This window comes from Leptosomus discolor, chromosome 19, assembly GCF_034619465.1.
Source record: "Leptosomus discolor isolate bLepDis1 chromosome 19, bLepDis1.hap2, whole genome shotgun sequence".
NCBI lineage: Eukaryota > Metazoa > Chordata > Aves > Leptosomiformes > Leptosomidae > Leptosomus > Leptosomus discolor.
This window is the reverse complement of record NC_141409.1, coordinates 11,158,538-11,185,550: the sequence shown is the minus strand read 5'-3', so window position 1 is coordinate 11,185,550 and position 27,013 is coordinate 11,158,538. Positions and strand designations below refer to the sequence as shown.

General features: G+C 44.3%; 1 protein-coding gene across 4 annotated transcripts; it reads right to left on the bottom strand.

Annotated features, from left to right (window-relative positions):
* Positions 1-1,069: 1,069 nt before the first annotated feature.
* On the bottom strand, positions 1,070-27,013 carry SEC16A (SEC16 homolog A, endoplasmic reticulum export factor). 4 transcript variants are annotated; one of them, XM_086475877.1, is made up of 32 exons: positions 25,664-27,013; positions 23,231-25,627; positions 22,516-22,661; positions 19,481-19,566; positions 18,394-18,526; positions 17,430-17,628; positions 16,140-16,317; positions 15,404-15,546; positions 14,478-14,539; positions 14,104-14,242; positions 13,600-13,842; positions 13,173-13,270; positions 12,388-12,469; positions 12,074-12,191; positions 11,717-11,828; positions 11,323-11,428; positions 10,700-10,840; positions 10,470-10,583; positions 9,593-9,797; positions 9,146-9,394; positions 8,351-8,439; positions 7,292-7,339; positions 6,956-7,114; positions 6,636-6,713; positions 6,347-6,403; positions 5,556-5,667; positions 5,109-5,246; positions 4,047-4,147; positions 3,564-3,638; positions 2,885-2,944; positions 1,906-1,980; positions 1,070-1,686 (listed from the first exon to the last, which is right to left on the bottom strand). In XM_086475877.1, exons 1-32 carry the CDS (start codon positions 27,011-27,013, stop codon positions 1,618-1,620), a joined length of 7,362 nt encoding a protein of 2,453 aa, XP_086332003.1. In that variant the 3' UTR covers positions 1,070-1,617. The 4 variants fall into 4 exon arrangements, with proteins under 4 accessions (XP_086332003.1, XP_086332000.1, XP_086332001.1 ...); XM_086475874.1 differs by having other exon boundaries at positions 23,231-27,013; XM_086475875.1 differs by having other exon boundaries at positions 22,516-22,658; positions 23,231-27,013.

Here is a 27,013-nt window from a genome sequence, read left to right as displayed (position 1 = left end):
GCTCCAGAGCGCAAAATATTTTATTTAAGAATTTACAGTGTCAAATCTTACACTTAGGAAAGAGAGCCGCTCCCAGCTCAAAGGGAGCCTTCTTGAATGAAGGTGTTTGGCAGTCTCTACTGAAAGGAGAAAATAATCAGCAGCCTGGCTGAACTAGAGGAAAGCCAAGTGTCTGACTAGGTTTCAATTATAGAAAAGTAAACCCCACGGGCTGCTGCTGACCACATCTGGAACTGAGTACGGACCATTACGCAAAGGTTTCTCATCCCCCCAAACAGCGTTTTGCTTCGGCTACGCACAAACCTTTCAGGACGTACGTAAGGCTATTGAGATCTCAGCAAGGTGGCGATATTCAGGAAAAGGAAAAAACCAAACAAACCACCCACAAAACAACCGGGGACCAACACTGGCAGTTTCACATTCCCATTATTTCTACTCATGGGCAGAAATTCAAGTAAAATCATATAGTTCGGTGGCAAGTTCTAAATAAAATATGGCCTAACGATTTAATAAATATTTAAAGTTTATTTCTCTCTTTGCAGATAATTCAGATTCTTCAGTGAATATGAAAGTTGCATATCATGGTTTTCAAGATTTCCTATATTAAACCTAAATAGTTTGAAGTCCAGCAGTAGAGGTCTAGTCCGTCTACTTTTAGTATTTCTGAAATTCAGCTGTTAGCTATTTAAGACCTTGGTTATTTCAGTAATGGAAATTCAAGAACAGACTATTATGCTGATTCTGGCACTCAACAGGAAAAAAAAAAAAAAAAAAAAATCAGACAACTTTCAAGCTGTTACCACCCTGGTTGTACAGTGCCAGCAGGTTGAGAGAAAGCAAGTAACCATATTGCACTTAAAAGAACACTCACTCGTCAAAGAGTACAGCATCGGCTATTATACAGAGAGCTTCTGTCAGACTACACAATTTGCTTTACAAGTAGTCTAAACCACGAACTACAGACAGACTAGGCAAGATCCAAATCGAATTAGTATTAGATTACAGTCACAGTTTTCATTCAATTTATTTGGATGAGCTGTGGCCCCCTTCCCCCCCCCCCCCGCCCCGCTTCAAAAACCAAACCAGCACGAGGCATTTCTCCGATGGACATCTCCAGTTCCACACCCCGACAAACCAAGTCCTGGGTGATAAGCGTCACAATTGTGCATGGTCCTCTTAAGGCCACAGAGTGTTACAATGTGGACATGTTTTTTCCCCTCGCTGGGAGGGGAGCATCCTTCAGAAATTAAGGAATCCCTGAAACTATGTCTTTGCAGGTCACACTAGTAGGTTTAAAATAAGGAATAAATTGCCTAAGCAATTTACACCGAGTTCTTGTAACAGGCAGCAACTATTTCCTCCCTCGTGTCTATCCTTTACCACAGCAAAGCTATTTCTAGCCAGGTTTTGTAAAAGGAAAAGTTACATATATTTCATGTTTGGTAATGATTTGCGTAGATGAGGTGCAAGTAGGGAGACCCATGAAAGAAAATCACCCATCATTCAACTTCTGTCACGTCAGCTGCAGCTAGTACTGATACCACGTGCCGTGAGATCGAACAGCTCCTTGTCTACTCCGACCACGAGTGAGAATTCCAAATACAAAAGCCATCATATTCACTTCAGCGTTGGATACTTCCTCTGGCCAATTCTTCCCAGTCTTGAACTTCCAGTGACTGCAGGAGACTGAAAAAGGAGAACAGGAATAAAAAACCCCACCCTGTTCTGTCAAAGCATCATACTGGAGGTGAAATACAACAAGGTTTTGAGCACGAACTCGTTCACTTGAACGGGTGCTCAGGGCTCTACGGGCACATTTAACGCCCCACGTGCCACGGTCCGGATTAAGGCGGTAAAACCCAACGCCGCGGTTCCGTTCAAAGGAAAGCCGAGGCCTTTACTCACTTGTGCAAACTGAGAGGGGTTGTAGAAGGGTACTGCTCCTGCTGCAGGGCCCCCCGCAGGCGGGACAGCGGCCGGCTGGAAAGCAGATAACCCGAGGTTACAGCGCGGCGGAGCTTCGCGGCTCTCACACGTGGTTTGCCGAGTCACACGGAGCAGAGAGTCGCGGCCGTAACGGCAACAACACGGACAGCGCAGCGATCGCAACGGCCGCGGGAAGGGCTGGCGCAGCTCGCGCCCGCACCTTTACTGTTACTGGCTTAACGCAGGAATCGGCAAAACGATGTCACATGCAGCAACTGTCAACAGCTCTGAAGAGCCAACGCATGCAGAACCAACACAAGACACCAGTGCGACGTGACTGCATTAGTACCTTCTGCTGTGGTTAGTAGACCTGAGGACTTGCCCCCAAACAAAACACTCTATGTCAGGTTTTGCTTTACTAAGAAACATCGGAAAGAGCTTGTGTCACCCCTCTACGGTGACCCCACACAACTGGAACTCAGAGCAGAGATGAAGCATTCCTTTCATTCCTACAGGGGCTTTTGCAGATGAAACAGGCAACGGGGTTATTGCCGATGGGAGGCTGGCAGCAGCGGAATGACAAGGTCTCGCTTGTGTGAGGCTTTTCAGGAGGTTTTTTTTGGTTTTGGTTTTGTTTGTTTAAAGTCAACTGACTTCTTTGGTAACCCAGGAAAGAACTGATCCAAGTTATTCAGTGAATCTCTTGGGGACATGAGCATAAACAAAAAGCATGCCTGGATTACATGCAATCTCATAAATACAAAGAACTCTGAAGACCCTGTTTGAGTGTTAAAAGGAACACTACATCATTAGTCACTTTTAATGCTATTTCTGTGAAATGAGCAGCGGGGAAAATGACTAGAAGTAGCATTAGTAAGTACTGGAGCAAATGCAAAACAAAGAGGGGGGGAAAAGTAAAAAGAAGTTAACATAAATGAGAACGGCCAGCCACATGTACCTGATTAAAATGCTGGCTTACTTCACGTGATAATGAACTCATTGAACTAGAGCGCGAAAGCTACAAAACAGCAAGAACACACAAATACAAAAAAACACAAATAAAAAAGTCGTCATGCATGTCACTGCCCCAAGCTTTCAGTTGTTTTATTTCATTTTAAAAGTCTCACTGCCAAAAGGTTAAACCAACTTCAAGTTAAAAAAAAATAAAATGTACAGCCAGAAGTTAGTTTAAATCAAAAGGACTTCGTAAAGCACAAAATTATGTGGGTATAGAAAACATTTAGTAGGAACAAAGGTAATGTTACTCTGCCTGGCACATAGCAACCTGTTCTCCTTGTGTCTGGCACTTCATATTAGTGAAATTATAAGCATGCACGGAGGCGAGAAGAGATCCTCAAACTGCTATTGACATTTTACTCTGGAAAAGGCTTGTAAAAGTCTACGTGTACAGAAAAAGGAGATCCCATCACAAAACGTAGGACATGGAGGCTCAACTTCTCGTAGGGGCTTAGGGGTCTTTTCTGTACAATTTGAGGCAGTCATACAATTCCATCTGGGCCCTCAGTAGCAACTGAGTCAGCTACTTGTTTTAGATGGCCCACGTTAAGTCCGCTACGAATTAACAATTAAAATACGCTGCAAAAGTCATTAGCTAACTACTTTGAATCAAGCCTTACCTCGCCTGACTGGGAGCCATCAGGGTTAGAAGCAGGAAGCCCAGACCCAGGAGGAAGGATTGCAGGGTTTAAGTACTACGGAAAAACAACGCACTTTTGTTTAGCTTCATCTCTACGATGCCATTTCACATTTCTCCTGCACTGATCCCACTGAAGCCTCACAACGACACAATACATCAAGCCAGGTGAAACACACAGCCTGTGGCTCTTCCTATGTGCTTGGTCCCTCTCCTGACACATACTGCGCCCACAGACCCTGCAGCCCTGACAAAAATAGGAAATGCAACTTTTCACGAGCTTTCCCCTTCCATTTTCACTTGCAATTCCCTTCTCCAGGTCTTTAACTGAAGTTTCATACACAAACACAACCCCTACCACACCACGCTTGGTACGTACCGTGGCTACAGAACTACTGTTCAGAATCACGAGGGGTTTTAAATCAGAAATCTGAATTATACACACAAGACATTCTTTCTAACCCACCTCTGGTTCAACGGCGGCAGCAGGATCTGTGTTGGTCTGATCTGCAGCTGGCGTGTGCTCTGCTGCACCGCTCCCCTCCATGGGCTGGGGTTCCCCCGGCACTACAAAGGAAGCGGGATTTAACCGATCGCACCACACCAGGGTGTTTGGTTTCACAGGATGAGAAGCAGGGACATCAGCAGAACCGAATTCCTGCAATGCAGGTGCACACAGTTCATACAGGTAACTTTGGTGCAACACAGCACGTCGTGAAAGCAGAAAATAGTAAAAAAAAAATATGGCAGGCAAGCACGCAGGTAGGACCTCTCCCTTTCTTTCACCAAACAGCAATCCTGGAAGTACAATGGGTGTCAGGAGTGAGCACGAGCTACCCAGCAACACGGGAATGCTACCCAGCTCCAGTCTTGCTATTCGGATGGTCTAGCCACTCTGCAATGGGGGGCAGGGGAGAAAAGAGAAAGGGAAAGAAAAAAAGAGAAAGGGAAAGAAAAAAAGAGAAAGGGAAAGAAAAAAAGAGAAAGGGAAAGAAAAAAAGAGAAAGGGAAAGAAAAAAAGAGAAAGGGAAAGAAAAAAAGAGAAAGGGAAAGAAAAAAAGAGAAAGGGAAAGAAAAAAAGAGAAAGGGAAAGAAAAAAAGAGAAAGGGAAAGAAAAAAAGAGAAAGGGAAAGAAAAAAAGAGAAAGGGAAAGAAAAAAAGAGAAAGGGAAAGAAAAAAAGAGAAAGGGAAAGAAAAAAAGAGAAAGGGAAAGAAAAAAAGAGAAAGGGAAAGAAAAAAAGAGAAAGGGAAAGAAAAAAAGAGAAAGGGAAAGAAAAAAAGAGAAAGGGAAAGAAAAAAAGAGAAAGGGAAAGAAAAAAAGAGAAAGGGAAAGAAAAAAAGAGAAAGGGAAAGAAGACAGTTCTGCAGTTCCCAGACTCATTCTACTTCTAAACCGCATCGGAGTTTATGAGATTGAAGATTCTTAAACGTTCATTAAAGGTCACGCACTGTCAAAAGTGACCCAGAGAATCACATCACCCTAAATAACCATACAACCTCCTCCCAATTTTACCTACTTATGACCCACCTGAGTTTGGAACAAACACATTTGCAGGAATCGGCATTGGTGCCAAGGGGGCAAACAGGTCTGAGGGTGCAGGGAGAGCACCGCTTGCCTTGGCTCCACCCGGATTCAGGACATCAACGTAACGGGCTCTGCTTCCGGCTAAAACAGAAGTGACAGAGGTAAGGTTAGTCATCCCGCGTCGACTTCGAACAGTTTGCTGGTTAAGCCCCCTTTCCGAACCAGAAAATAAAGCTCCAGGGGTACCAACAATAATACACAAGTCACAGTGCAGTTGTGACAGCAACCACGGTGCAGACGCCAGGCACAAGCAAAGCCAGCGATCGCCACGGCTCCACGGCATCACCGAGTTGCCAGCTGTTCCCAAAAACAAAGACTTCTGCCTTTGCCTTCTATACGAGAGAAAAATCTCAAGTCTTCCATACTTCAAGCATCGACGTTGCCTGTTACCTGCTCTTCTGGAGAACATGTTGACAGGGGCACTAGGTGGGCCTCCGGGGCCCGGTGGAACAGCCTGAGGAACTTTAGGAAATCCTGTTGGAGGTGGTGGCGGAGGCTTACTCTGCAGGGAGAACAAAAAAAATCCAACCACATCGTCGACCGAGAGTTTTAAACCAAGTGTCCGTCTGACTTGCCCTTTTCCTCACCTACTGCAGAGCACATAAAGATGGGTATACAGACACACACCTCGTAGCGCAGACCGACACCCCCCATCTGACAACTTCACTAACGTCAAGGCATTTCTACAACCCACCTACGTTCACCCTAAAGGAAACATTTACCACAGTGGTTCTTACTATACGTTCGTGTTTTGAGATGGATCCTTGAACGACAAGGGTGGACAGGATGCGTGATTTTCTTCGCTACACGATTTTCAGAACTACAGACTCTTTCTGCCCTTTTTCCCTATATTCTGTTTGCAGCAAATCAAATCACAAGCAACTCCCTAGGTGATGCCAACCCCTATGAAGACACACACTGGACTAAGCTTAGAGCAAATTCCTTTGTAAATTCAACCACAATTCCTGGATCCACACCAGCAACTGAAGATACAAATGGTTCCATAAGGACATGGACTATAAGAACATGGAACCTGCTTATTAGTTTCAAGATGTTACACATTTTAATCCAAGTTCAGTCAAAGGCAGCTCTTAAGAGCCAATAACAGATTAAAGAAAGTTGTGTGTCAGTACAGATTTCAGTTTTCCACTTGGAGAAATAATGAGTACTCAGATTTCTACCTCTTCTTCGGGTTCATCTAGATTAACCCAGCGTTGTTTCTGTTCATCCCAAACGATCTACAAGAAAATCACAAAGATTGGGAGTTCAAACAAAGCTGCTAAACAGAAAAAAAAAAAAAAATCAAAACACTGTAACTTTTTTTTTTAAAAAGCCAGTCCTGGAATAACCATAATCTTGAAAGTTTCACACAGGTTTGTTCGCTTGTTGAAACAACGTTCGTCTGTCATCCAGGACAACGTTTTGAACAAATTAAAATGTATAAACTTTTTTGCGATTCAGGGGCCTTACTGATTTGTTCTTGTCGTCTGGAAGGTGAGCTTCATTCTTCCCTTTTCCCATCAGCCAGCGTAACCAGTTTGCACCAGTCTAAAAACAAATTCATCTACTCAGTTAATTCTCCCGACATTGTCTTTGCAGGCAGGTTAACAGAAGCATTCATGCAACGGTTCACTTTCTGTTCGGGACGTCAGCTCTGAGCCCAGAGCTGCCCCTAATAACAGAAAGAAAGGGTTTAGTTGTGACCTCTTGAATCAGTGCCCCGGACCCGGAGTTCCCACACACGCTAACAAACCCCCTCCAGCTATGGCTGCCTTTCTCAGAAAGTTTACCTTTCTAGTGGCTGGCTCCTTTTTCATTTCTTTTTTAGTCTCTTTCCCTACAGGAACAGAGGGAGGAGGAGAGGGCTGTTTTGCTGCAGAGTTGGATCTCTCTCGTCCCACAGAATGAGCAGAGGACTCTGACGTTGTTCGGGATCTTCGCCCATAGCCCTGTGTTACAAATATACAGGCAAGTACAAAGTTGTCACTGCTGGAGTGATGGATTACACGTCCTCTCGCTAAACAAATTCCTTCTTTGAGAAGGTAGCAATAGGAAAAGATATAAAAGCACATAAAAATAAATAAGAATGAAGATTTAGTGAAAGAAACAGCCTGCTTGTGGCATACCATATGTGCTAAAGACTGAGATGCAGATCTGGATCTTCGTCCTGGTGCCTGGTTAGACATAAAGCCAGGACATGCACAATAAGCAAGCGGCTAAGGATCTGACACGACGTTCACTTTTTAATCAAAAAGCCCCACACAATTAAAAGACATTCCAGCTGGTTATTTGGGTACTTCCACCTCCTCTGACACATGGATGTGCAGAAAACCAGCTGAAGTCTGGCCAAGGAATTGCACTACCACGTAACTGGTCCATTAAAGGGAGTTAAATCAGGGCACTGCTGTGCAGCCCACAAGAGGAAAAATAGAAAAATGCTGCACCAGGGAGCGGCTGCTGCATTTTTCCTCCCCTCAACATGAGGTTGTTCTTCTAATGTTCCTATAGGAACTCAAGCACAAAAAAAAAGTTTCACTGTTTCTTCTACAGATATGGTTAATTTCTGGTCAAAAAGCCTCCTCATCCCTCATCAGTTGCCAAATGTGTCCCTACTAAAAATGCTCATGTAAATTCTTTCGAACAGTTATCACTCCAGCAGACTAACTCCCAAGGAGATATCAACTTCAGCGATGCTCAAACAGTGAAAAGACTATGTTGTAAACAGGGATTTGGGATTTTGATGAACACCTTCCACATCTCCAGTCATGACCAAGTGGTAGCCAGCACCGTGCTGTTACAACTCAGTCCCAGGACTGTTCTTTAGGGCCTGCTAGCCTCAATTGCTGACGTATGCTACAAGTTCTTCTGGCTATGAAGAATCATTCTGGGAGGTGGGAGAGGAAGACAGGGCAGAGAAAGATAAACTAAACTCTTCAGACAACAGCCTGATATCCCTCCCTCCTCCCTTTTTAAAAAAAGAATTCTTTTTAGAGAAGAAAGTTACAGCTAAAGTTTTTCTACTCGTCCTACATTATTTATTCTACTGAACGGGAAGGACAGTGGGAAAGAAAAACTAAGCCTCAAGTCTTGCTGAAGAGCAAGAGAGAAGTCCAACACACTCTCGTGTTTGCAAAGATCTGCAATGCAGCTGACACTTGCTGGAAAGATGTATGAAATAAAGTTACCATGCTAGCCATTCTGCCATAGAAATCCTCCTCTTTCTGTTCAGGGAAAGAGTTCTGTGAAGGAGACTCCGGGGCAATTCTCTGAATTCCTTAAAAACCAAATTACACTATGTTAGCGGGGGACACACACAACGACAGAAAAAAGCCCAAAGCCCCCAACCCCCCCCAACAACACTTTTAAGGCAAAAGTTTTCACTAGTTACGAGTTTTGTGCTAGAAAGAACCTGGTCTTTTAAAGAATGTGAACTGCAGTTGCTGTGATTTTTTTGGTTTTGTTCTGTTTCCCTTCTGCATGGGTATTATGTTTGTTCTAACACACAGGTCAGAGCAGGCTGAGGGATGCAACCACCAGTACGGGGCAGTTTAAGGTTCTTCCCATCTCTAACACAGCCCTGCCACACTTGTGTACGCCTGCCTCCACACGCGACAGGTTCTGCTGTCACAGAATTTAAACTCCTCAGGGTCCTAGAAGCTGATGTTCAGAGGCAGAAATCCCCGAGGCTCCAATCACAGACGCTGCAAACAGAAGTGCCAATCCCAGTGCACCCAGTGATTACCTGATAGAGTCTAAATCACAGCCTGCCGAGTCTGACCTCTCTTTTAAACTACGCCAAATAAGCCGGATGATTATCCTCACTTTCCACAGGTGTTTCTGTACCATTACATGGTGTTTTCAAAATTTTAATACCCAAGACTTGACTTACTATTTCCTAAATATTGTGATACTTTGCATTATGCCCCCAAATCCTTCGTTCCCCTTATAAGGAAGGAAAGCTGTTTACTTAGATCCCAGACCTGTTTCCAGATTCATCTGCTCTTCTGACCGCGGTTCAATGTCCTGTGGTGGCCCTCCTGGTGGCAGCGCTGACCCTAAATACAGTGGTGATGGTTCGGTTCCATACGGATTTGAAAATCCTGGCGGTGCAAAGCCAGGTCCCGGACCGATAGACTGAGAAGCCACTGAATAGAAAGGGACACTTCGGACAGCTTCCTGGTCACCAGGAGGAATCATGGCAGCTGACCCATCAAGGACAGCCTGAGGTACTGCAGCACAAAGAGAAAAAGTTACGGGTTATAACTAAGCAGAAATTCCTGCGTGTGAACCTTTTACCCTATGAACAAAACGATACAATGCAGTAGTGAAATCTCACTGTTTCTACCACCCTCTTAAGTGGTTTCTTATACCAGAAACCTGAAACGTTTATTTTCTCTCTGTCATGAAGAAGGATATGAAACACTAACCTGAAGGCATCAGCTGCACACTTTGCATCTGTTGAGCCATACTGGGCAATAAGGATGCTAACAATGCATTTTCAGCACCTGGACCCATGTCACGGCCAACTCCTGCTCCATCACATTGACTAGCATGGTCTAATTCAGAGCTTGGTGTACTACATGCATATGGTGGTGGGGTGGATCTGTCTGTGTTATAAGCTATTGCACCCTCCTGCACAAAAAAGCAAGATCTTATTAACTGTACCAGACATTAAGTTCATAACCAAGGGAACATATAGCAAAGGAAATCTTAAAAGTGAAAACAGCACACAGGTTTTGGGTTTTTTTTAGTGTTTAGTCAAAAAAACAGTTGTCAGCCATTTGCAGGCCAAGTTCAACCAAGACATTTAAAACTTTTGTTTGTTTGGGGCTTTGTTTGTTGTTTCTTTTTTTTTTTTTTTTTAACGGAAGCTTAGTTAATTAGCTCAAGGTTCAAGTTTCTAACAGATCTCTTTAAATAAATGGTAATTATTTCCACTCTGTTACAATCTAGCTACACTAATTCACACACAACTTTTTTTCTGGCAAGCAGATCCTCTGCTTAGAGCAGGAGTTATTGCAACCTAACGAGCCTTGCAATCCCCCTTGCATTGCAGTACTGCGGAAAGCCTGTCCCGTACAATGTACACGCCCTTTGACTACTCTGTACTGAATCTTCGGGCACTGAAGTGTGGTAAGTTCACTTGGTCTCGGTCATACCACTTGCACTTTACAACATGAATATATCATAAGGTCATTTCATGTGTTTCTGTAACCAGCAGTATAAACAAAACCACTTTAAAAAAATCGGATTTACGCTAATCCTTAAAAGAGAATACTTCATGTTGAAAAGTACATTCTGTACCTTGATCTGTCCATCCACATGTCGAAGCCTTACTAACCATGAAGGTTCAATAAAAGATTCCTGTTCTGGTTTTTCTTTTATTTGGGGGTCAAACAGGCGTAGTTGTGATGACATCTAGAGAAAGGAATCGTGGTAAAGTTTAAGTTAACCAGCCAACAAAAAGGCAACTTTAGCCACAGCTTACCGCCTAAAATATGAAGCCACCAATACTTAATTCTTCCTCACATTACCTGGATTAGCTGGCCAATAAGTACAGGCGAGTAGTAATGTGGATCTTTAAGGACAGTTCTGGAAATCACTTCACAATAATGGAAAGCCTGAGCAGCAAGTCCCATTTCAGCCAGCCGGCAAGCATAGATGAATTTGAAAACCTACGGAATGCCAGGAGGTGAGACAAACCAAGTGATCAGAACATCCTTAGAAGTATCAAATGAAAGGCAGTCTGTCACTGCAGCTGAGAGCTCAGATATCCCATTAGCACATCTACACTAGGTAGGGAAAAAAAAAAAAAGAAGGGAAAAGCATTCAATTCTCCTCTTCCACCCAGCGGAAGTTATCTCTCTGTCTACAGCCACTGCCAATACATTCTGCTGGGTTTTCCCTTTGGAATATAGGGAAACAACTACTACAAAACTAACAGCAACATTCAAAATTCAGAAGTTCGGAATGCACAGATGAAAAATGCAAAAAGGAGATTTAAGTGACAAGAGGAAAAGCGCTATCCTGCACTACGTTATCCACAAATATTTCATGTTACAATGGATAAAATATTTGCTGTGCCGAGTACAGCGCATGAAAGATTAAAACCTTGTGCAAAATCTGCCAAAATAATGAAAATGAAACAGCTTTTCACCTGGAAATTGGGCAAGCAGCCAGGCTGAGTTCCTAGTGATTGTGCATATTCATAGGCTTCTGTTCTCTGAATGGCTTCATTGGTGGCAAACTTCAAAAATGGCAAGCTATTCAGGAACGGGAGAGAAACGGTATTATTTAGCACTGAGATTATATGTGCTGACAATTAATAAAGACAAATCAGAAATAAAGTCAGAAACATAGCTCTATCAGACACACAACACCAGTAACTTCTCCTCAAACAGGTCAGGGCATCAAATAGTTCTCTCAAAACCAGCTGTGGCTAGTGACGATAAGGGGAGCAGTGGAACTCAGTCTCTCAAGCCATTCAGCTCTCGTTTTTGCATCTAGAAGTTTTTTTAAAAAAAAAATAAAATAAAAAAGGAAAGCCAAACCTATGATTTGATCCAATTAGAACAAGCTTTGTTGTCTTCCTTGTGTAAACTCCAAAACCAACTTGGGCCATAAGGTAACAAAAATGAGCAGCGTCCAGCAGGCCTTTAGAAGCTGTAGAGAAAGAAGCAACAGGAGTCGGGATATTTCCTCTTAGTGGCACGTTGTAACTCAGTGTCCCTGTTGCTTTGGCTTTGCATTCAAATACCTTCACAACATGAGACACACCCATATAAAAAACTGTTCCACTTCACATTTTACGCAGCAATTGCTTGTTTTCAGAAGAAAAAGTTAAGTAATTCAAGCTTTCAGAAAGCTTTTTCCTTCAGTCATCACCCTGTTCATTCCCCAAGAGTTACCAAGAGTGTCTCCCATGGTAGCAATGGTCCTGGATTCCAAGTCCACGTTATTCGTCAAGTTGGATAACACCATTGCTAGATGAGGCCTCCAGTCTCCCCATTTCTCATCTCCACAGCACTAAAATTAGAAGAATTACTTAAGTCAGAACAGTGACTGGCACTCTGCATGGGAAAGCATTTCAACCTAAAAAGCACTAAAACAACTTATCTGACAGTTCTAGGAAAAGCACATGGGAGGACGGCTGTGGTGGACCACACCACTCACTGCAGTACCTCTTTAGTCGCTGAGAGTTCAGTCCACACGTGAATCTTACCGTGGACGCAGCCGGCATCCTTCCAGACATGAGCTGGTAAACAGTCTGCAGAGGGTCATTAATTGGGAGACTGTTGGCAAATCTGCAGAGACGTTATACAGAAAAACAGAACACAAACACGGGGTAAGCAGCTCAAATGTGCTTGAACACTCAGCGGCAGTTCCTCTAGCTTAGGTTAGGAGAAGGAAGTGCTGTCGGAAGACACTACACTGAATAAGCACTTGCCCCGTGGTTAACGTTCAAAGGCGAAACATTGCTAGTTAACTGGATCTGACGTAGGTCGGTCCAAGCCAGGAAAAACCTCAGGATTCTCCCATGCCAGCTGACCAGACTCAGCACATGATTTCACAAGCTCAGGAAGCTGCAAGTTTTTCTGTCTACAGACAAAGCGTGCACGAACACAGCCGCTTCTTTCAGGCAAGCAGAACGACGGGTGTGACAGTCACCTGGCTCTAACAGAGCTGTCAGCTGGGTCTTTGCAGAGTTTTTTCAAAGCCTGACCTGCAGCGTCTGTCAAGCAAGCCCACAGGTGACGCTGTTCAAACACCTCTTCAACGGAACGAGTGGCATAGAACAACTTCTCGGGTTTCAGTTTATGGCCAGACGGCCCCAGAATAAAGAGTTACAGGTGACAACGGAATATACAGGTAAAATTAAAGCATTATTCTTGCGTGAGTTTCTAAGGATAACTCATGATTTTGACATGAAGGTCTCCGAGCAGCAAGTCTCTACCTCGCTAGCAGAGCAGGCAGTCATACTGTGCTAACCAACAAGCAAAACAGTACCTGGTCATAACTCTCGCATGTGTTCTGCTGTCCATTTTGCTGGCAAGGAGCAGAGCATGACCCCATAAACCATGCTTCATGGCAGACTCCAAAGCATCCTAATGAATACAGAAATTAGTTTCCTGGGAATAGCTTAACATACTACTCAGATAAACCATGATTGTTTTACAGTAGTACTTTGTGACTGAATGAAAAAAACGTTTGTTTAGGTCAAATACCAACACACAAATATAATTTTGTTTTATATTATAAACTGTTAAGGCGTAACATTTTCCCGTACCAGCGCAGTGCAGTGCCATGTAGTATTATACGCACCGCAAGTTGCCAAAATGATTTTAACTGATGCCTGGAGCTTTAAAGGTTTGTGAAAAACAAGTAAACAAAGTAAGACACGTGCAGCATTTGGAACACCAGCATGAGCATTCACCTTCTTGCGGCCATAAAGCAGCAACTCTCTGAATCGCTCTGTCTCTTTCTCAAGACTGTCAATCGTGGTTATGAGACTATCGGTGAGAAACGAGAGCTGGGCTTCACCAGATTCTTCTTCCACTTGTTCCAAAGCCTCATTAGTGAAATCAATCAGGTTTGCCTCATTAGGGGACTTCCCAGGAAGCCACACTGTTTTATGATCTCGGAGCAGAAGTTCAGCCAGGTCTGTTCCCACAACAGTCTATACATATCAAGAAAAAAAAAAAAAATAAAAAAAATCCGTTATTTCAATATTGCCTGCTGTTTACTTGTCACTTCAACAGCAACGTGTGAATACCAGCACCACTGAGCACCCAAGGACAAGCGACCAGTTTACCCATTCCATCAGTCTGTGAACTACACCCAGGTAAGCCAGTACACACATATTACTGTCTTTTACATAAATACCATTTTGTGCACAAAGTAGGTTAGAATAGATAAAAATCCAAGCAGTGAGCCATACCCCGTTCTGCCTGCACAACAGTACAATAAAGTCCCAAAGCAGACTTGCAGATTCTTTGTCAATTAAATTTTTGTTCTTCAAGCACTGCGTAGCTTTATTTTGTGCAAAATTAATAACATCCACTTTGTGGGTGTCATCCCTGAGGGGGAAAAAAGGTAAAAAGAAAAGTTTTCAATGAGACAAATGTAAACATTCAGATTATTGTGATTAATATGAGGAATAAATTTAAAGCTCATGTATTATTTAAGCAGGTGAAAAGCCACAAATATTTTAAGTCAGTTTAAACCCTGTAATTTGCAGACAATTAAAAGTTTGATGAAGAAATGAATTCTGAACGCATGAAAGATAGATTTCAGAAATCTCTAAGAACATACTTAGCAAGAGGACCAGGAAATGCTCTCATCTCTTCTTGCTCTGGAGAATGCTGTAACATAGTCTAAAACACAAACGTAAATAGTAAGAAATTCTTATAACTATGAATTTTGCTTTTTAACAATAAAGCCTCCAGACGTGAATATAACCCATAGTGTAATCAAGCCTATTGGTCTTAAACAGAACACATATGGTGACCTGCAACCTGCACAAGGACCATAAGTGATGAACGCTACTTTATGTGGAAGTCATTCTGTAGCAAAATATAAAGATCTTCCTCACATCTCCTTATCACAGACCAGAATCATAGAACCATTTAGGTTGGAAAAGACCTTTAAGATCACCGAGTCCAACCATAAACCAACCACTGCCAAGCCCAATAATCTTCCTGATGCTGTTCTAGTATTTGTGTACAATTCTACTCCCTTCTAGGGACATTTTAGCAAGGAATTCTACTCTCATTCGGTAAGCCCATCCTTCCCTATATTTTACATGGCTTGAATATTGCATTTCTCTGTAAGAGCACAAGAAGAATTAAAATATACCCATGATATTTAATCCCAAGTCCATCTAGATGACAAGGAGTCCTTAGCCCTGCAGAGAACGTACAAGGACAACGTTGTCTCTATGAAAGCAACACATTAGAAACAAACCGGCACGACTCCAGCCCTTCTAGGATGTAAGGATTTCACCTGAACGAAATTATAAGGAGCTGGATGATCTGATTGTGACTACATCCTCTCTCAGAGGAAAATAATTTTTAAAATTACTGTTTTACTTACGATTACAGCCCAAACAGACACATGTAAAGATACATGTGCTGACACATAAAAAAATCAGCCAGGAAGCTACAGAGCCAAGTTTCCTACTCCCCTTCCAAAAGAAAGGCCTGTATTCCACCACCTCCCTTTTTTCTCGTAAACTTTACCTCCATACTGTGTATTTCAACCAGAGCTGGTTGTCCTTCTGAAGGCAGGTTTGGCAGCACTTTTATTAAGAAGCCCCCAGGACCAAACCTAGCACAGATATGAGGCACTGAAAATTTCTCAGGCGTTGAGGGCCTTAAAGGTGCTGAAATGGGAAGATAAGATAAAATAAGAACAAGTAACCTGTCTTGCAACTAAGTAAACTTGCTGATGTATTTATCCAATTCAGTAATCCTGCAGTACTAGTGGAAAAAAACCCTGCCATTCAGTTTGGCTAAACTTCATAAGCGACAATTCATCAGCTCCATTAGAGTCCCAAAGATCTTCTGGAGATTTGCAACAAAGGGTAAGCAAAAAAACTAGTATTTTTCCATAATTTAAGTTAAACTTTCAGCATTCCCCATGAAGCACAAGCAGCGTAGTTAAAAACCTAATCTAAAAAGACATTTACAAATGGAAGTACACAGTATTTAACAGCAAACACTGTCCAGCTACTACTGCTCTGTGCTACACCCAGGTTTCAGCAAGCAAGTTATCCCTACGCTGAAAAAGAAACAAAACTTTCTTTGTGTGTGCATACACTGTAAACCAGCATTTTTGTTCCAGCTGACAGGCTCAGCGCATGAAAGGCACACGATACAATCTCACCCACTACAAACACCACCAGCAGCGCAACTCCTGGCAGACACCCTCACAAGCACCGTGCCTTCCCTCCTCCTTCCCCGGTGGCGCCAATACCTTGTTCTACCGCTGACCATCCCGTGGCAGTCGGGTAGGCGTAATCCGCGAACGGCTGTTGTCCATCAAAGGTAGCAGCGTACCCGCCGTAGGGGTAATCCGTGTGGAGCGGCGCTGCCTGCGCAGCGGTTTCGTACGTATTCGCCGTTAGATCATGACTGCTCCTGTAGAGCTGGCTCTGAACAGAGCAGATCAGTGAGGGTCAGCAGAGCGCACGACGGCACACCGAGGAGCAACGCTGCGAGCGGGGCTCGGGACAGGAAGCATCGCCCCCAGCTTCAGCTGCTCACAAACCAGGCTGCGTTCGAGAAAGCTGCCCCGCCAGACACCTGCGGCACGGGCCACAGAAGGTAATTCGTGTATCTCAGGGCCCTCCCTCAGGGTTTTCACTGCCCCTCGATCTGCTCACACCCAAGTGTGTTCCGCTCTCTCACGACACAACGTCTGTTCGCTTGTGTGAAGAGTAACACTACAGAGTGAGCTACAGGTTCAAGTGTTGCTCTATCAGCAACTATGGATCAGAATCAATGTTCACCTCTGCTGTAAGACAGAAAAGCTAACTGATTAAACCTGATGAATGCCTAAATGACTGCAGGTGCCTAAAGATTAATGCCTAAACTCTCTCCAACGCTACTTCCAATATTACTACATGAATTGGAGCTCAGACGGGAAATCCACCTGAACTTCCAAGAAACACGATGAACCAGCACACGAGACTACAGCTAAAACGACCCATTCCACTAGCAAAGACTGTACCTCAGAAGTTACCCCAGTATTCTCTGCGGTTTTCAAGGATTTCTACTTATGGCATAAGTAAATGAGTAATCAGTTAGATTTGGTTTTTGCTTTCAAGTCAAAACAGCATCATACAAATATGGAGTTAGACTTCTAACAGATCCCAGGTTCAGTAACAGTATTCGTGCTTGTGATGAGAAAAACGACACAACACAGAAAGCCAGCCACATCGTCAGCTACAGCCAAGACAGCGAGGGCAAAGTTCTCACAAACAGCAAATGGATTCAGCAGAGGAAATTTTCCATTTCTGTGTGCGGCAACTCGCACAGCTGCATGCTGATTTTGGTTAAAGTTCTCTTGACAACGGCGATAAATATTAAGTTCAAAACTCTATTACAAAACAGCCTTAACTTACAGAATAAAAGTTTTCAAAATACATATTCCCCAAGCTAACCCCAGAAATATTTCCATATTTCTAATGTTTCACCCACCCCTGACATAGAGAAAGACCCAACTCAGCTGAAAGAACACTTGATGTGACCAGCTGAAACTCACCTGTTGCGAGCGAGAGCTGAAACTGCTCTGGTGACTGTGAACACTGCGGGAGCTGCGGAGACTGTGCCCAGAATGCTCACTGTGGACACTGCGCCTATCGAATTCATCCCCGTAAGGATCTCTATGGGGTTCAGATTCATCATCAAAACTTCCTGTAAAACGAGGATCATATCTCCAGTTCTCTTCATATCGGTCGTGTCTGAAGAACAAAGAAACGTACAAAGCAAAAATGAACGTAGCCGCCCATCTCCCTGAGGGAAGATACCCGTCAAGAAGAAAACTGTACCTCACTTCAGAAGGGCTTTTAGATTGTTTCCTAGACTGAGGTTTTTATTAAACAAACGGCCATTTCTTCAAGAAGTTCACCCAGAATACTCACATCAAGACCAATATCATACTCGGAGTCTGTTCTAGGAAAACCCACAGAATGTTCACCTGACCTGAAAACAGGTCCTATTGCCTTAAATCTTCTTAAGAGTGACAGCTCCTCTGTTTTTCCTCAATGACCTATGTTAAAGCTATAGACAGACCTAGCAACGTCTATCTGAAATAAGCGTAGTACTGCATTTTAATAGTCTATTACAGGACGTATCTGCATCCCTGGATAATACCGAGAGGATTTTACTTACAAAGCTGCACGATACCCTGATATTCTGATGCCTGATACAACTATCACAACAGTTCATAAATTTTGAAGGCTTTGGGGCAGATCTTCCACAAATAAAGCAGTATTTGTTAGGGCACAAGCAAAGCCTCAGCCTTTGCCTTAACACTTACTGCCGTAACTCGACTTTCTGATGACGCATTTGACTATGGGAGACCCAGCCCTGAAGAAACCAACACCAGATTCTCCGCCTTTCACTCAGACACACGCACCAGCTCCCCGATGGCCATCGGCACTCGGGCCCTGGGCTGCCCTAGGTCTGGAAAGAGGATTGAGAGACCACGGATCACACGGACAAACCTGTTGCCATACGGATATGCTTCTCTCTTCTGGTAAGGGTTGTGCTCAGCATCGTACCAATACCTCTGATCATAACTCCTAGGATCTCTGTATCTGGGGTCATAGGCTGAGTAACGCTCCCAGCGACTTGGATCTTCGGAAAATTAAAAAGAAGTGGTTCAGGGACTGGAAGCCGTTGCCTATAACCTTTTTCTACTCCTTTCTCTTTAATTACTTGCTGATCTGGTCCTGAAGCATATAGCAAAACCAAAATAATGTACTTAAAGCTACATAAATACGTCCGCTCTTTTTGTAGTTAAAAAGCCAGCCAAACAAACAAAAAAGTTTAAAAAAAAAAATCAATTTCACACTTTTCTGAGAAACATGATTATTACAGTTAGGTAGATACTCCTGAAGGGACAGCATTTACCATCAGACAGATGTGCCTTTTCTAACAACTTTAAAACTCAATCATAACATGACAATGACTCAACAAATATTATCAGAATCTTTGTGACGAGTCTTCAGAGCGTCATGCTCGTTGTCTCAGGATGGGGACAGATGTTGCTTAAAATCCTCCCAGGCACTATACAAGCAATTATCTTCAGATTACCAACAGCAGTATGTCTCTGGGAGCGTTCAGATCATTATGGACAAAACCAAATTCTAGCCACGAGTCAATTTCTGTTTACACCCGCCTCAAATTTACTTTAGAAGTCTGCCTGCAGGTTACACACCCCAGCGAATGCCAGGCTCACAACACATTGAAGAAAACTGTTCTGTAGACTTACAACGGTGTGCTTTCACAACGGGAAGGCAAACTGAAAGTTGGTAGCGAGGAAAACACCTTAATTTATTTTCTATTTACTACTTCTGCTGAATAAAAAACATACAAGAAGAATGGCATGGTAGTAAGAACTGAAGTAGGCCCAAAGATCAATTTTCAGCAAGTACAACTCTATCCTTTCCACAACCAGCAAGAATATCAGTTTTATTAATACAGAAAAACATAGTAATTTTGTGATCTTAAAGCTCCTCTTCCCCTTAAGTTTTTGTTTAAACCTGCAACTTTCTATAGAAAACTTCAGAGTCCATTTTGACACCTTACCTCCATAGTCATATGAGTTCGGGTAATAGCCTGGGTAATAATCACTCCATCCACTTTTTGTATAATAATCCTCAGCATACCCTTGCCTGAAAGAAAGCACACCAGTATAGAGTTATTTTTCCTCCTTCAGTCTCTTCTACAGTCAGCAGGAGATATGAAAAACTATATGCCACAACTGATAGGTACAGTTCCATATTTAAAATAACGCATTTACAGGAAAACAAGGAATGATAAAATTAAGACTTTGCAAACCAATACATCACTAAATTGTGCTCTGCCAGAAAAACCTGACAGTCTTTGCTATGCAGTAATTTAGTGACTTTTGCCAACTGCTTCGGTGATAAGCTTAACTATTTACAGACAATTAATCACAAAAACTACTGCTATAATTAGCGTCCTTTGAACGGTCTCAGAGAAGTCAGTAACTTAACAAGTAACGAAACAATTGCTCCCTCAACTTTAACAACGTTTTGTTAAACATCTTATGGTGATGAAGAGGACCACGGCCTGGAGAAGGTCATGAAAATGGGTCAGGACCTGAACTAGCCCTCTCAGAGAGAATTCTGAACAGAGGGCTTCAGCCTCCAGGGCTGCCACTGTGGCATCTGTCACCAGCACTAAATACAGTCAGAAAAGAAACAGCAAACCAAACTACACCTTTCTCCGGGTACCTGGCCAAAGAACTCGGTATCGTGTCACCTGCTTCACCCTGAAGCCAATGCCACCCGTGCCTGGCAAGCACAGGGAACACCCACACCGCAGCGCTGCCCTGCTCCCACACTCTATTTCCATTCTGCACTCAGTCTGTTTCTCAATCTCAGCTTTTCAGTAGAGGCAGCAACGTTCTGAGTGTCTGCACATCCTTACATTTAACACTTCAGTGAACAAAGGAGATGGCATTGAGTTGCAACTGTAATGCAGCGCATCACCACACAACTCATTTCAGGCATCTTCAAGGTTATGGCCCTTCCCAAGAGGCTTGGCTGGACAGCAGTGTGCAGGAAAGGCTTGTTTTTCGTTTGAGCAAACAGAGAGGACTGAACAGAAGAAAACACTCATCTACAGAGCCCACGTTAGAACATGGATTGTCCAAATGAACAGAACAAGCACAAGAACCTGATTAAACCCCTCAAAATAAGAGTCAGCGCATACACAAAAGATAATACTGATGGAAAAAGAAAGGTGTGGCCACTACTTGAAAAATAATGAGCTTTTATTACACACCACTTTCAGGACACCATCCCACAGCTTCCAAAAAAAGCTGGAAGATGAATGTTAGATGAAAAATGGACTGTGCCTACATATGTATGTACGTACACAGGTACGTACCTGTGTGTATATACATGTATGTTTGTATCTACACACATGTATACATGCACACAGATATGCATACATACATGCACAGGAGGTAAAGATATTTAATGCCACTGTGGAATGATGGGAACTTTCATGCTGCTCTACAACCGACAGTGCAAACTCCAAAGTGGCCAAGCGAGTCCAGTGATGCTCCTCCCTGGAACGTGTGGGAAGTTTGCTAACACAGCACCTACCTCTGCAGAGGAGGAGATTTGATCTTATCAGGTCAGGTTTATCCACCCAACCAATCTTCTCAGGCTCCTTCAGAAAGATGTTATTCCCCTCTCCACAGTTTACAAAGCTGCATCTTCAATACTGGTACGTTAAGGGCAAGTTTCAGACACGCTGTCACACGGACGTTGCCACTCTTAGGCTCTGCTGCCCTGCAGGACCGTACCACGGTCCACATCTCACTGCACTGTCACATCACACATCAACACCGACAGAGCTACCTAACAGGCTTTGATCTGCCCAGTGCCACCTATAGGAATTCCTACCTCTTACAAAAATAGTGCATAAGAAGAGTACACACCAGGAAGTGCTACCAGAGGCTATTATCTCATTACAAGATCTGACAGTGCACTCAGATTCACTTAAGATGATGGTAAGTTATCCCACGCAGCTATAGACATCGTTTCGTACTCTTCAAAGCCAATATACACCTCCTATAATCTTTCAGAGTTGGTAAGCAAAATGTTATGTTTTTAATTTGAAGACTGCTCCATGAGTCAACCACCACCACCAAATACCACACAGGTTTTCATCATTTCCAGACAGATAACTGGGGTTCTGCCTTGGAAACCTGCAAACCCACCCACAGGTAATGCAACGCTAGCATTTTGTCACTAGTCTGAAGTTCATACAAATCAGTTATGCAACAACCATCAGAGAGCAGTAATCCCTGGAAGGTAATTTCCTGTTTCTTGCTTGAGAAATACTAGAGATGTCATTTCTGCTTTTTACTTCATATTTGCACGTAGCATCTAAATGCATTGTCTCCCTCTCTCAAATTTTTTATTTCAAATAATTAGACCAAGGCTTCAGTTTTCCTAATTCATGTGCTATCTCCACCAAAACCTGCAGTGAAGCCACTGGGTGAAACACGCCCACATATCACTTTTGCTACATGGACCACAGTTTGGGGGTTCTGTGAGAAAGCTCATCCACACAGCTGACGTCATCATCAGGCACATTAACCTGACCCAGCACCAGGATGTTTCCACCAGATTTACCACCTCTCTCTTCTGAACATTTGAAACACGGTGTCTCAGTCGGCCACACGTACTGCTGTGCTTGTGAGGCAAACCGCAGAACTCGGGGCCACTGCTTAAGTTCTAGCCAGAAACTAAACCAGTGTGGATGAACCAACCCGTGGCCTGCGCTGCTCCTTCACAGCACACGTGAAGAAGAGCTGGAGCCACCGAGTCCATCGCAGCGAGCTCCTGCCTGGTAGAAGCACCAACAACCACCCAGAGAACTGAACGAAAGGAGCGACAAGGCTTTAGCAACAGAAAAGGCCGCGGGATCCGTTTCAGACGTGGCATTCGATACCGCCCGCTCCTACGGCAGCTCACCAAGAGTTTCTGAACCTCCTCGCCGCGGCGTATGCTGTAAAACCGCAGCAGGCACCGTGCCACGCCGGGCACCCCAGAGCTTTACTCCATTTAGGAGCTGCGTACCTAGAAGGTGGCCTGTCAGAGCAGTGACTGGCTCTGGAACTGGGACGTTCAGGCTCAGAATACCGATAGCTCCCAGGCTCCATGTAGGCAGTGCTGGTGCTATCGTAGGGTCTGTACCGTGGGTCATACTGTCCATAGCTATCCTCCTAGAAAAGAGATGGAGAGGTAAGGCAAGAGGCTTTCCACCTCCAAGAATAATCCTTTCAACACAAACAAATCACCATACACACCACAACCGTGAGATGCAGATCAAGAGGCTACAGCATAGCTTTCGATACCTGTTGTGGCAAATTATATTCCAGTCTAATTAATATCCTAAGCTTAAGAAAAAAACATTACATCTGGACTAAAGGCTGTTCAACCACTATGCTGGCCACTCTGCTAATCTGTCCATAATTCAGGCAGCAGAGGAACCCAATGTGAACACCTGGGCAGCCAGGACAGTTGTAACTGCCAACTTTTTCCAAAGAGCCAAATAAACTGCTATCAGCTGACATCTGTGCCAACTGGAATCCGTATTAGCAACTACTTTAAGTTTTTACAGTCTTTGTGACATAAGCTTTGTTACTGCTGTCTGGATTTTCCCTACAATTAAATACTTCACATGAATGCTCTACTGAATGTTGATCATGACATAACTGTTTAAACTCATCATTCAAAGATGAAAATTACTCATACATACTGAGGGGGAAGGAAGGGAAAAATAAAAACTTACCATGTAATAAAGATGAGCGGCTGTTCTGGGGTCTGCAGGAGGATAAGGTGGTGGGTACGGGTGCTGGTAAGCATCGTAAGGATGTCTATAGTAGTAATAAGGGTTCTGGGGTGGACCAAAGGCATCCTGAGGAGTCTGAGCCAGGGGTGGACGCTGCAGGTCTTGTTGCACATTTGGCATGACTGACTGACCGGTGGCGGCAGAAGGGGCTGTGGAAGTCGGAGAACCCGACGGCCGTCCAGACGCTGGCTGCTTCTCAGGGCTCTGATCGTACCTTGTCAGCTGTGCTGCACCCGCCTCTTGGGGACCCACAGGCTGAGGGTGGTTACTCAGCACCTGGTTCTCACGCTGCTGGGACGGCTGCATGGCTTTAGGCCCTGCAGCAATCTGGTAGTTGGAAGGAACGGAGGATGTCTGCTGCTGCATTTGAGCGGCTTGCATTTGTGACTGAGACGGCAGTGCTCCCTGCACGCCTCTGTCCGATACAGCCTGATGCTGTACATCTTTTGTCACCTGTTGATAGAAATGTTGTTTGTCACGCATCTCAGGACCCACCTGACCAGCGCTACCAGTTGACTGCTGAGGATACACCAGACCACCAGAAAGTGACTGGTTATGCACCTGTACAGAATTACTTGCACTGTTTTTCTCCAACGTCCGTGATACAGTGAAGTCAAGCACTCCAGGAGCTTCTTCTTTGCTATTTGAATGACTTGCAGAATTATTAGCCTGGACTACAGAATGAACAGGGGGTACTAGTGCACTTGCACTTCCACTGGGCAGATTTGTCCCAGGAGAAACGGATGAGTTAGGCCCTGGCTTGCTAGCAAATTCAGGAACAAAACCTTCCATATTAACATTCTTTTGCCCTTCTGGAGCCAAATTGAGTGGAGTTTTCATAAGCAAGTTTGCAGGCTGATTAGAAGCAGTATCAGAGGAATTAACAGGGCTTTGCAATAAATTATGTTTTAACAGATTAGTATTTGGAAGTGCATTAACTAATAGAGATCCAACTTGCATCACAGGTAATGGCATGTTTTCCCCAGAAATGATCCCACCAGCATGTGACGTTTGGGGAGCCATTGCAGGCTTGTCCCCAACCCCAGAGTCCTTCATTGGCTGATTGTTTTCACTGCTGCTTAGCTGATTAGATAGAGAAACAGAAAAATTAATTGGCTGAGCCAAGTTATAGCTTTGATTAGGCTGAGCAATCAGGATAGGCTGATTTTGCAAAGACTCTGTAGGTGGAGAAGACAACAAACTTGCATAACCAGAACTTGCCTGAGACTGAAGTGCCTCCTCTTCTCCCATTTTGGGAGGATTCTCAAGGTTTTCAGAAGATATATTTCCATCCTGGGAAAGGTGCACAGCAATAGTGCCTGGTTTACTCGGCTGCTGATTAGACAGGCCTTCTTCTGGTGGCTGAATGACTTCTACAGTTTGTTTGGCAGGTACGCACACTGCAGGAGCAGCAGGAGCTAGAAGAACGTTTCCCCCAAAATTAGGCAACTCATTATGAGCCCACAAAGTCGTTACTGGGCTATCACATTTCTTAACTGCTCCCTGAGCTCTTGTTAAGGACCTTCTCTCAGGTACTGACTGTATGTTTTCCATAACAGGTCCAGAGTGCAACGTATTTCCAGCTTCACCAGTGACTGCAAGAGGCAGCAGGTGTACCTGAGGCATGAAAATAGTTTCCAGATTATCTGGTGGCTGTTCAAGATTGCCTGGAGATGCAGCTGGCACAGCTGTATTCTTCTTGATATTCTTTTGGTTTGAGTGGTTCTCTCTGAATTCAACCACCATCTTTGCTTGGTCAATCTCTGCAGGTTTTATACCAACTCCATGTGACCTCACAGGTTCGAAAGAGCTATTTGCACTGGTCTGAAACACTCCTGTAGGCTTAGGAGGACTTGGAGTGGGAGGCTGGGATAGATTACCATGGTAGTTTTTGCCCAGGTTCAGCTCACTTGCATCACCTCCCAGAGGAGAGGAGTCAATCTGTTTGAAGAAGCTAGCAGAAGATTCTTCATCAGGCTTCCCACTTTCTTGCTGAATAAATGTACCGACTTGCTCTTGAGGCCTGGCTGAGCCAGAAGCACTCCTATGGCTAATGGTGCTATAGTTTGAAGATACACTATCTGGTCGGACAGGATGAGGTAACGAATCAGGTGCCTCCAAATTTGGTCCTCCTTCAGCATGGCTCACAACAGCATTCTTTGGAAGCATCTGACCTGGAAAGGATCCGTATCTGTACAGATCAAGACCAGCCGCAGGGGAGGAAGCACTGATGTTCTGGGGTTCGCTTGGCAGCACTTCTTGATTCTGAATGCACTCCAGGTTCTCGACGTTTTCATACTGTGACCCGCCGTTCCCAGACGCGTCACCTATACGTGCCTTGTCATCACTAACAAACATAGAGTGCTTAGCGGCCTGGGTCTCCTGCTGACTCAGAATTTTAGGGAAGTACTGGACATCCATTCCTTTCTGTACCATCTCGTTGGCTGAACCTGCACCGACCTGCGCCTGAGAGCACCCTGCAACCCGCTGAGGGTGCACCGGCTGGTGATACAAGGATGCCGAATTCGGCTGGCAAGCATCAAACTCCGTTTTCTCAACTATGTAATTTTTTTCAGATGAAAGTATTTCTTCATTTTCTGCCTCATCCCCTTTGAAAAACATGGAGAGAGTTCCCGAATCTCCATCTGCGGGAATCGGTCTATTGGATGTTTCAGACATATCCAGAGACTGGTTTTTGGAGTTATTTTCCTGAGCTGTGGGAATGACAAAACTGGAGTCTTGCAACGGTGGCTGTGGGTAAAACTGTTCCTGGTACGGCTGACTTAACCAAGCGTTAGCCATTTCTGTGTTCTGCCTAAACACATTTCCAGGCGGGATGCTGTTCAGGTGATGACTGCTACTTCCAGAGCCATTTTTCCCATTCCTTTCACAACCAACAGATAAAGGCGCTTGCACGGTGTTTTGTGGAACACCTTGGTGTACAGGACCCTGCTGTAAATTCGCCTGCAGAGGAGGATGAGAAGTGCTAACAGAAGCCTGCGAAATGTTATGAACGTCCATTTGAGAAGACGGCTCAGGATAGGGCACAAAATTCCGAACTGGAGACTGCAGGTGACCTTGAACAGGCCTCCACTGAGACACAGCCTGCTGAGGAGGCGGAGGGAAGAGGGCGGTTGCGCTGGGTCCTGAAGGAATGTCATTGGGATCTCTACTAACATCTTGTCTACCTCCAGGTTTGTTGGAGGCGGACACCATTCCAGGATGCACACCAAAAGAATTCTCAACTGCTGCTCCTGTATTATAATGCAACGGTGCTGGAGGCCCACGGAGTCCAGGATCCGCATTCGGATGCGCTTCCGTAGCACTATTGACAACATATCCTGGGGACGGCGAAGGCATCGGGACGTTGGCAAACGTACTGGTATTTATTCCTGGCTGAGGTACAGGAGCTGATAAAGATGTGTGGGGTCCATGAGCACTGTCCCCTGTACGTGGCGGTGAAGTATGTGTAACTGGCTGCGGAAACACTGCTGAGGAAGAACTTTGCATCAGCAATGCATTGCCCTTGGATGGATTATCTAGAGGGGAACCCTGCGGAGTTTGTCTGCCGAATGCAAAAGGGTCTGTCACAGGCTGCACCGGGGCAGCTGTGGCATTTGCTCGTTTCCCGAGCGAGCTGTTTCTCCAGTACATGTTCTGAGCGATGCCTGCAGGAGGTGGAGCTGCCACTCCTGCTGGAACAGTCTGTGGAGGCTGCTGCAT

What these genes read in the sequence shown, in the direction of transcription:
- SEC16A (XM_086475874.1), bottom strand. Translation starts at nt 27,013, where the DNA reads ATGCAGCAGCCTCCACAGACTGTTCCAGCAGGAGTGGCAGCTCCACCT. An exon ending in GCATATCCGTATGGCAACAG is followed by an intron (nt 17,629 to 18,393) that starts GTTTGTCCGTGT and finishes TTTGTTCTTCAG; the next exon opens with ACACGACCGATATGAAGAGA. An exon ending in TGTGTTTGTTCCAAACTCAG is followed by an intron (nt 4,148 to 5,108) that starts GTGGGTCATAAG and finishes CTTCCTTTGTAG; the next exon opens with TGCCGGGGGAACCCCAGCCC.